The 10,204-nt window shown below is 48.5% G+C and overlaps 2 protein-coding genes across 6 annotated transcripts; one reads left to right on the top strand and one right to left on the bottom strand.

Annotated features, from left to right (window-relative positions):
* Positions 1 to 1,288: 1,288 nt before the first annotated feature.
* Positions 1,289 to 9,258, top strand: LOC119267602. Of its 3 annotated transcripts, none has more exons than XM_037549023.1 (12): positions 1,289 to 1,431; positions 5,371 to 5,541; positions 5,640 to 5,709; positions 5,794 to 5,922; positions 6,031 to 6,147; positions 6,471 to 6,842; positions 7,174 to 7,487; positions 7,589 to 7,688; positions 7,788 to 7,847; positions 7,932 to 8,018; positions 8,528 to 8,668; positions 8,756 to 9,258. In XM_037549023.1, the coding sequence occupies exons 2-12, from the start codon at positions 5,390 to 5,392 to the stop codon at positions 9,113 to 9,115; spliced, it is 1,902 nt and encodes a 633-aa protein (XP_037404920.1). In that variant the 5' UTR covers positions 1,289 to 1,431; positions 5,371 to 5,389; the 3' UTR covers positions 9,116 to 9,258. The 3 variants fall into 3 exon arrangements, with proteins under 3 accessions (XP_037404920.1, XP_037404919.1, XP_037404918.1); XM_037549022.1 differs by having other exon boundaries at positions 5,368 to 5,541; XM_037549021.1 differs by lacking the exon at positions 1,289 to 1,431 and having other exon boundaries at positions 5,050 to 5,541.
* Positions 1,593 to 3,557, bottom strand: LOC119267603. Of its 3 annotated transcripts, XM_037549025.1 has the most exons (4): positions 3,214 to 3,557; positions 2,991 to 3,066; positions 2,168 to 2,393; positions 1,593 to 2,085 (listed from the first exon to the last, which is right to left on the bottom strand). In XM_037549025.1, exons 1-4 carry the CDS (start codon positions 3,459 to 3,461, stop codon positions 1,628 to 1,630), a joined length of 1,008 nt encoding a protein of 335 aa, XP_037404922.1. In that variant the 5' UTR covers positions 3,462 to 3,557; the 3' UTR covers positions 1,593 to 1,627. The 3 variants fall into 3 exon arrangements, with proteins under 3 accessions (XP_037404922.1, XP_037404921.1, XP_037404923.1); XM_037549024.1 differs by having other exon boundaries at positions 2,991 to 3,557; XM_037549026.1 differs by lacking the exons at positions 1,593 to 2,085; positions 2,168 to 2,393 and adding an exon at positions 2,435 to 2,891.
* Positions 9,259 to 10,204: the final 946 nt, after the last annotated feature.

The raw sequence follows: 10,204 nt of genomic DNA, 5'->3' as shown, positions 1-10,204 counted from the left end.
TACTTCAGGATGTTTTTTCTTAGAACTAGTACTTCAGTATATAAGTGGCGTTGGATCCCACTTGTCCCACAAGTGGCACCCATCAAAAAGAGCCTAAATGGCGCAAATGGACATCCAGTAAAAATATGTGCCGCAAACGGACAGCCCACCAACGCCCCAAAACACTTGACGCTCACATGCCCTAGGCGCCACTGCAGCCGCAGCCGTCTCCACCTGCACCGCCTCCTCCTGCCCTCTCAATCCTCTCCGTGCTCCTCCTCCTCTTCTTCCCCCAACCCCTAGGTAAGCAAAGATCCCCCCGCCCTCCACCCTCTGAATTCTTTTGTCTCCACTACTGATTACATTATCCACTAATGTGTTCTCCCCCCGCCCGCCTTCTTCGCAAGTGATGAGAATATCATGAAAACTGCAATGTAATGGTCATTTAGTGTAATAACCAGCTCCTGCACTGCTGAAAACCTTGCTAGTACTGTAAATGTTATTGAGTAATTTCAGTTAGCTTGCTCATCTGGGGTCATGGATCTTCTAATTTTCTAGTGTGGTTTGCATGCAGTGTATGCAAGATATCGTTAATATCTTATTTTAACAATGGAACTGATTACCGTAATGGTCATGTCTTTTTTTGGAAAATTTCTGTTGTAGAAACTAGTTATTACTATACAAATTCTGTTTAGTAGGCTAGAGTTGTCCCATGTCAATTAGTGTGTGTGCTTGTGACCATGAAGGCATGAAGCTGACGCTGTTCCGAGGAGAATGACAGTTGAGCATGAGCATCAAGTGGCTGATGAGAGCCGTTGCGGGCATCGGGCGTTGTTTAAATGCTAAGCAAAGTAAGGGCCAGTTCTTTTGGCTCAATTGTGAAGAATTACTGCCCGGGGAATCATAATTACAAAAGAACTCATCTTTGCCCCAGGAATTGTCCACAATCAGCTCACAATTGCAAGTGCAATCTAGAATGACCAATTTTTGGCAATTCTGGGCAATCCCACAAAATAAAACTGTTCGTTTTAAACAAGTACCCCTATTGGGCACTGAAATTATGGCCAAAATGCCACTCCCCGACCCAACAGACCCGAGCGCAACTCCTTCCTCCTGTGCCCGCAAACTCCTTTCGTCCCCAACCTTTGTTCTGCTAGGGTTGGTGCCGCCAGGCTGCTCCCCGCCGCCGGCCGCCGCTGCTACTCACCACGGAAGCAAGACACCGCCCTGACCCGGCTGCCCTCCTCATCGTCTCCTCCTCGCCCGGCCGCCCCTCCCCAAGTCCTTCCCCGCCCGACCCGAGCTCCAACGGGAACCGCCCCGACCCGGCCGCCCTCCTGCTCGAATCCTCCCTGGCCGGCCCTCCTTTCCCTCCGCCCGGAAGCAGGCCGCCACCACCGCGCCCAGCTGCCCCGTCTCTTCTGCGGCCAGCCACCACCGCGCCTGCTGCTGGTGAGTTCCCTTCTGTCTCCCTCTGTCTCCTCTGTCTCCCTCGAATATGGATTGATGGATGCAGTAAAAAAATTGGAATAGGTTTACTGGTTAGTTAAATTGTATGTTAACTTGTTAGTTAAAGTGTATTCGAATATGCCCCTCTGCCCAGCCACCACCTATTTGGGATGCAGCAAGCTAAATGACATGGTAGCTACTACATGTTTTGATGGTGCATATAGTTTTGTCGGTCTTCCCACATTTGATCAGCAAGGCCTTGCCTAAAGTTAACCATGTATGCATGTTCTTCTGCTTGTCCAGCTGATGTTGAAGCATGAGTGATATTTGGCACCCATTCATCTTCCGGTATGATATATTCATCAATCCCATCATTTAGAACCCAATTCTGAATGATGCAGCAAGCCACAACAATATCTACTTGAGTAGGATAAAGAAAGAATGGAGTGGCATCATCAAGAATTTTGAATCTTCTCTTCAATGACCCAAATGCACGTTCTACGGTTGTGCGGAGAGAAGAATGCCTAAGGTTGAACAGCTCCTTGTCATTTTGCACAGGACTGTTTCCCCACTCATTCAAATGGTACCTCACACCACGAAAAGGGGGCAAGAACCCTGGTTTGACTCCATATCCAGCATCAACTAGAAAATTTTTTCCTAAGTATGACGAACATTTGGGTTAGTCACATATATACCAAAATCCCATTGACAACATGTATCTACATAGTTAATCTATTACCTTGTGGAACACGTAGACCGTTTTCACGTATTAAAGCATCACGTAAAACTGTAGCATCATGTGCTGTCCCTTCCCAACCAGCCAACACATATGTGAATCGAAGATCAAAATCAACAGCCGCCATCACATTTTGAGTAGTATGTTTCTTTCTACCACGAAAGGCAGGCTCCATATCAGGAGTAACAGAGGCACGTACATGTGTACCATCAATAGCTCCAATACAATCCTATTTGATGAAATAAAACCCAAAAAAATTAGGATCTAAACATATTTGTTTCTACAATGACAAAATGTAGTTGTCACTCAATCTCACCAATTGCATGGAGTACTCTATGGAAATACCGGCTAACAACTTCCCCGGATCTACCAAAATTCCCTCCAATTACCCTATTCCTGACATTATGACCAACGGTGTGCAAAAACATTGCTACTTGTTGCTCAATAGACATATGGACCGTGTCTTTTAGCAAATTGCGATCTCTAAAGAGTTGACAAAACCGAAAGAATGGTGCCCTCCGAAGCCTGAGCATGTTCACACTAATTGTATCATTTTCCATACTTTGTTATCAAAGTACTCTCTTCTCATCCTATCTCTCTCATCAATTGGGGCATATGTAATTGCTTCTCTCCTTTTTCTTTTTCTAGATTGAACAACCAAAGCTATCATATTGGTAAACCATTGTGCCATTGCCGCATAAATTAACATCTTAGTCTTTTTGTCCATCTACAATATAATAGTACAAATGATATAACTTCAACAGGAACAAGTCAACATGCACATTCTCTGTCAAGCAGTAAATAGGAGAAGCAGTTAACAAGTTACCTCAGATTTTGGGGAGAAATCAACAATAGGAAGATGTAGTAGTCCCTGACTTCCCTGTCGCCTTTGACCTGAGCTGCTGCAGCACAAAAAAAAACAACAAAAAAAGATTAGCATGTTGGATAGAAAATCAATGGAGAAATCACGTATTAGTACATATGGTCCGTGCAGCACGCGCAGCAAGCAGGGCCAAGCAGCTAGCACGCCGGCGTACCGCGCGCAACACCTGTTCTCACTGGGCGCACAACATGCGCACTTGCCGGACAGATGCAGGGCCGGCGCAGCACGCGCAGCACCAGCGCATGGGGCGCACAGCAGGCGCACCGGCCGGAGAGAAGCAGGGACAGCGCCGCCATCCACAGGGCTCCGGCGGCCGCGCGCGACACTCACCGGTGTTGACCGCCGCCGCCATGTGACCTCTGATGGCAGATGAGGAGCGGAGGAAAGGAAGGAGAGAGTCACGACGCTGCGCATTCACCGTCGTCGCCGGGCTTCGATCTGCCGGCGCCGCTGCGCACTCACCGCCGTCGTCGGGCTTCGATCTGTCGCCGCCGCTGGAACGGAGAAAAGAGAGATGGAAAGGGGAAAACGAAAAGTCCATTCTGCACCCGAGCTCATATGCTCCCGCATGAACAGTAAAATCGAAAAAAATTTAAAAAATTCCAAATTTCTTTTGAGACAAACATTGACAAAAGTTCTAAGTGCCTGCAAAAATTCGTCATGAAATCACATTCCTAGAAGGCGTGGCAAAAAAAACAAGCCTGCAAAAATTCGTCATGAAATCACACACTGGATTTGTTTTTTTTTTGCCACGCTTTCTAGGAATGTGATTTCATGACGAATTTTTGCAGGCACTTAGAACTTTTGTCAATGTTTCACTAAAAAAAAATTTGGAATTTTTTGAATTTTTTTTTGAATTTTTTTCGATTTTACTGTTCATGCGGGAGCATATGAGTTCGGGTGCAGATTAGCCGCGTCCAGGGGAAAAGAGATAGGGTTGCCCTTTTGTGGTAGGTGAATGAAACGAGACGGCGCCGAAAAACGTTTCGCGGGCTCTCTTCGGGCCCCCCGCGCGCGGGATGCCCACATCCGCGAGATTTTCGCGGACCCGCGGAGCCGAGTTTTGGAGGAATATTCGAAGCATCTGGTCATCCCTATCCCAACTCGTCCCTGAAACAAACAAACGACCGCTATTCACCTAAAAAACGGCTATCCCTGTCCTATAGAGGGATAGCCCAGCATCCAAACGCATCCTACCACTAGCTCGCTCTCCCTGGCTCTGGCCGCGTAGAGTAGAGTACATTGTACATGCGGTTGGTCTCGGTTTCAGATGGCTGGTGGATCATTACGCCGGGGTGTCGTAAGTCGTACACCCGGCTCGTCGTCGGGTTCCCTTGTCGACGGAAGCTAGCTTTTCCCACTGCGCTGCTAGCGCTAGACGCTGGTACAGGGGCCATTGAACGCCCGCATTCATGCCTGTCGCCTGCCTACCTCGTGACATGCTGCATGCATGCGATCGCCGGTAGGTAGCTCAGGTCAATGCCGTGGAGGAGGAGAGAACACGCATACCGGTAGGGGTAGGCCAGCCAGGGAAGGAATCACATATCTCGTAGCCGTAGCCATGAAGGTCGATCCGCTGCCGAGGTTCGTCTAGAACTGTAGCACCGGCAGCAGTTTCTCTGACGGGTCGTCATGCAACAGTTTCTCACGTAAGCACTCCTGTGCTGCGCCCTTGTGCCCTGTTGATCGTCGGGGACTTGGAGTAGTCGCGGCGGCGTTTCTCTGACTTGGAGCTGCAGCGTGCAGCTTCTTCTAGAATTCTACTCTTTTTTCTTCCTTGGAGTAGAATATCACGAGCATGTTAGGAGCAGAGCCACTCGCTCGGAAAGTTTATACAGTAAAAACTTGGGAGAGAGTGGCCAGCGGTACGACTTACTGCGACTTCGGCAGTCACGTAGGGCCGGCGAGAGACATCGCGGAGTCGAAGCCATGTCACGGCATGGCGAGTTCTTGCTCGTGCCATTTACTCCGCCGCAGTGCGCGCGTCAGTGCATTAACGCGGCTCACCAACTCATTCGCTTCCACGCAGTTACTCCTCCCACTTCCCCCCGCCATCCGTCTCCAGTCTCCACTCTCCCTGTCGCTCTCCGTCGCCGACCCGCTCTTCCTCTTCCTCTGCGACTTCGCTGCCGCGGCAGCAGCGGTTTACTACCGCGTGCCACGCCGTATTAAACCGCCGGCGTCGCAGCGCGGCCCAGGGAGTGGGCACGGCCCTGTGCGCGGGATGCTCTTTGCCCCCCGCGCCACGAGATCAATCCGCCCGCCCGGACCCTGCTCATATAATGCTCATGCGTCGCCCTTCTGGACTGTTGCCATGTAGCAGCTAGGTTGGTGGCGCTGGCATGGCGGCAGCCCAACAAGGGAACGTGGAGCAGGCCGTGAACGGAGCGCAAGAACCGGGCAAGGTCGGCGGCGAGGCTCCCGAGGCGGCGTCGGCGCCCAAGGCCGCGGCGGCCGCCACCGCTGCTGCGCCGCATCACCGGCGATCCAAGAGGTCTCTGCCGCGCCTTTGCCGGGTTTTTCTCCGCCTTGGTTTTGCTTGCCGCTCATCTCAAACCTGGTTCTCTTTTTCTGTCTGTGTCCATTGTCCAGTGCTTCTTCGGGCAGGAACCTGGAGACTTGCAAGCATGTCACCATGGAGCAACGCTTCAACCAAGCACAGGTGATGCTTTCATGAGCGGAGATTACTGATCAAGCAAGCACATGTGCAAATTACTGATCGGATTCTGTGAAAATTCCATGGCAGAACCCGCCGGACCCGAGGAAGTCTTCTTGCTCCACGGATGGTTCTTCGGTTCACCGGGCACCGCCGAGGGATCAACGGACGAGCACGGCCACGGCGTCGCCGAACCACCGCGTCTCGCTGGAGAATGACGTGAGTACAAAAAGAACAATTAGCCGCTGTTCTCCTGACGCTATGGTGCACCACGGCTTCTTTTTTGCGTCTGAGTAATTGGTGTTGGCAATTGCTGGATCGTGGCAGGTCTCGCAGCTGCAGCTGCATCTGCATCAGGAGAGGTCCATCCGGATCATGCTTGACCGGGCGATCGGCCGGGCTTCCAGCACTCTGTCTCCTGGTCATCGGCACTTTCCAGCTCAGGTACCGTTCATCTCCTACAGTTTCTACTGCACAATGACAACGACAAAATTCCTCCAAAAAACTGTTTACATTTCCATCCATGATTTTTATTTTACTTCCAATCGTCAGGCTAGTGTAATTTTAGCATTTTGTTGAATAGAAGCAGTGCAATTGCCGGGTGAAAATAGCACACAGGGGAAAGTGTCACCTCACACTCCATGCTGTTCCAAGCACAGTTTTTCAGATATTCGCAGAAAAAAAGTGCAATTTCAGATGGCTGGCACAAAATGAGTACAATTTCAATTGTGCGCTGATGAGTGTGATTCTTGTTGCTATTCCTGCAGACAAAGGAACTGATAGCAGAGATTGAATTGCTCGAAGAGGAAATCGCGAACCGCGAGCAGCACGTCCTCTCACTCTACAGAAGTATATTTGATCAGTGCGTATCTGGGCCATCATCAGGGCAGAGTTCCGGTATTTCATCCCCGGCTCATGCCAAGAGCATAAGTTCAAGGACGAGACGACGACAATCGAGCATAATATCAAGTGCATTTTGCTCATCTAAGAAGCTGCCTCTCCAACCTTTCCATATCATGACATCAGTGTCGGAGTCGGGTAGGACGAAGAACATGCTCAAGACCAAGATCAAGCATGAATCTTTCTCCAGCGAAACGTTGGATGTTCGTCCTGCCTCCCTTGCATCAGATCCAAGGAAGGTAAAACATACAAAAGAAAATATAGTTTCTTTAAATACATACAAAAATTAAATGTAGTGTATTCTACTCTATATTAATTTTTTTATGTATTACTCCCTTTGCTAATATTTACAGTCAGATGTATGGCCTTTTTATACTCGAATGCAAATTCTCTGCATTGTTGTACTTTCAGGAGCATGCCTTTTGTCCCAATTTTGTACGTCTGAACCCGCTGAATTTAAATCAGGAGATGCTGTGATTAATGTAGTACTTTCAAGCAGAAAATGCACATATTGAACTTATTTTAACTGCTGTTTTTCCTTTGTTTTGCCTTTTTTTCCTTTACAAATAGCTGCCTTATTCAGGGAGTAGTTCTTTGGCACGTACTCTGAAAGATCATCTCTACCAATGTCCAAGCAAGATATCTGAAGAAATGGTTAGATGCATGGCCTCCATATACTGTCTTCTGCGCACGGAGTCACCAGAAAAGCCTGAAAAGGTTCGCTCGCCGTTCTTGTCAAGATCATCAACAAGTGTCATTCTTCCTCGGAGGGGTAACGGCGAGGAGACTAATCCATCAAGTAACAAAAGCATTGTCGAAGTATGTTCAATCACAGTCGAAGAGAATCAGACGCCGGATGTCTCCTGTGCAATTACCCACTACAGGTTTGTTGGAAAAATGATGATTATCGTGCTTTATATCCTGGAGAGTAATTTATTTACCGAATAATTGTATAACAAATTTCATGGTGTTGCTTTGAGCTTAGGTTGCTTGTGGAGCAGCTTGAAAGGGTTGATCTGAGTATATCAGAAACCAGTATCAAACTGGCCTTTTGGATCAACGTGTACAATTCTCTTGTCATGCATGTAATTGCCGAAAACTCTACACTGGTTTCTCTGTTTTCTTATTCTTTAAAATTTTGTAATTTTGCCAGTGTGTCATCCCACGTGTGATTCGCTTTGCAGGCATATCTAGCATATGGAATTCCAAACAGCTCTCTGAAAAGAATGGCTCTATTTCACAAGGTGAAAAGGATATTTTAGTTACAGTTGTCCCTGGAGTGCTGGAGTTCATAATGACGTGGCTAACAAATAACTCACATATTGCAGGCTGCCTACAATGTTGGTGGATATGCCGTGACAGCCAACTCCATTGAACACTCCTTGCTGTGCTGCAGATCCCCGCGGATTGGTCGTGTCCGTATGATTTGTGATCTCATGCCAAATCCTGAATTTAGATTCAGATAGTTCATGTGAAGCTGACAGCTTCAAATAAAATTCAAGACCCTAAAATTCAGTTTGGTAAACTATTCATCAAATTCACTGAAACAAACGGAACAACATGAATAACACACTAGTAATCAAATTAGCACACTGAGGGCTGCCAACTTGTGTAAGTACGTACGACCTTCTATCTCATGCCTAAGTTTTGAGTATAAATTCAGATAATTCATGTAACATCGACGGCTTCAGATAAAACATCAAAAATCATTTTTTAAATTCTACATTTAGGATACTTTCTAGGAAGCGGGCTGTTTATGCTTGAAGAACTCAGTACTTGTGAACCAAGGCCCTAAATTCAGCTTGGTCAACTGTTCATGAATTCAGAAAAAACTAACCAAGAACACTCTAGGAGTAGTCAAATTAGCACAGGGAGGGAAACCTGATTTCTGGAGAAGTGAGGTCTGATCCAATTTTACCCGCAGTGGTTTGAATCGATACTGTCGACGGCGATGCGGAAGAGATGCGCCGACGAGAAGCAGCTGGTCCAGCTCAAGTTCGGCCTGCCGGACTGCCAGCCCCAGGCCCTGTTCGCGCTGTGCACCGGTGCCTCCTCCGACCCCACGGTACGTACGTACACCCTGACGCCGCCACCGTACTTGATCGATCTCCTCGAGGCCTGTGCTGAGCTCCGGCGTCGCGTTGCGCTGCAGCTCAAGGTGTACACGGCGAAGAACGTGACGGAGGAGCTGGAGCGGGCGAAGCGGGAGTTCCTGCAGGCCGGCGTGGTGGTGCGCAAGTCGAGGAAGGTGTTCCTGCCGCGCCTCGTGGAGCGGTACGCCAAGGAGGCCGGCCTCCCCGCCGGCGACGGCGTCCTCGCGTGGACGCGCGACAACTTGGACGGCCGGGCCGCGCAGGAGGCCATCCAGCGGTGCGCCGCCGCCGCAGCAGGAGCCGGCGGCCGGCGCAGGGCGTCGCAGGCCTTCGAGTGGCTCCCGTACAACGCCAGGTTCCGCTACGCCTTCGCCAGGAGCATGGTCGACAAGCAAGCCGCCGCGAGAACCGGATCCTGAATGTCACCGTGCTATACAGTGTTAGGCTAGTGTAAAATGAAGAAGGAAAGTTAGGAATTGTTAGTAGATGATTAATAGATTGTTTAGTGTTGGTATTTACTGTAGATATAAATACTTTAAATTTAATTTTATTTCACCATCAATTTGTTTGCATATAATTACTATAAATGTATACGGTAGATCATCAAATTGCAAATTAATTTAAATTATTTTAGACATAATTATATGAATAGAAAAAAGAAAAGTTAGAGTATTGTAGCTTCTCTAACATTCCTTCTTAATGTTAGACGATCCGGTTCCGCCGCCGCGGTGCTGGCCTAGATTGTCCTCGCCTTCGTAGCTGCTGGGTGCAGCTGCCGAGTACTAAGTACAGTATATATATATGGTTTTGGGATTGAGATGATGATGTCAAACTCAAACTAGCAATCAAAGCATGGATGAAGTTTACTGGGTCTCATCTGTAACTCAAACTGAAGATTTTGTGCTGCGTACGTCGCAGCGTTTTTGTTCTTTCTCCTCCTCTTTTTTCTGTTGGAAGAAAACGTGCCGTGCATCGCGCCCCACTACTGACCGCGTCATCCCACGATCGAGCTTGTGTAGGACTTTATTTGGCTGCGTGCCGTGGCAGGGTTGAACACGACCGAGGGCCTTTGTCAGGATGTTCGCCCTCCGCTCGCCTGTTTTGATGAAACACGGCCACCGTGCCTTTCTCACCACAGCTGTGGATGAAGTGGCAGCGCTTGTTGATGTGTTTGCTGCGATCATGGAGCACTAGTTCTTGGAGAGCGAGATGGTAAACTTGTTTTTCTTAACACAGTACAGACGCAAGCGTTCACATAAACACGCATACACTCATCCCTATGAACGCACACACGCATATCCTACCCTTATGAGCACCTTCGAGAAACTGAGCCGGCATATCATTTTGAGATTTTACGAAGTCATCGTAGGTATCTCGTAGTCGACGGGAACGTCCCCTCCCACTAAACGTGCATCGCCGAAAATCCTGAAATAAATCCAGAATAAATGTGGACTTGTTGTCGATGAAGCGTGTCATCGGGGAGGCGTCTCGATTCAGCAAATCATCGA

Source organism: Triticum dicoccoides, chromosome 3A (genome assembly GCF_002162155.2).
Source record: "Triticum dicoccoides isolate Atlit2015 ecotype Zavitan chromosome 3A, WEW_v2.0, whole genome shotgun sequence".
NCBI lineage: Eukaryota > Viridiplantae > Streptophyta > Magnoliopsida > Poales > Poaceae > Triticum > Triticum dicoccoides.
Note: the sequence above shows the minus strand (reverse complement) of the source record. Positions and strands in the feature narration are given on the sequence as shown.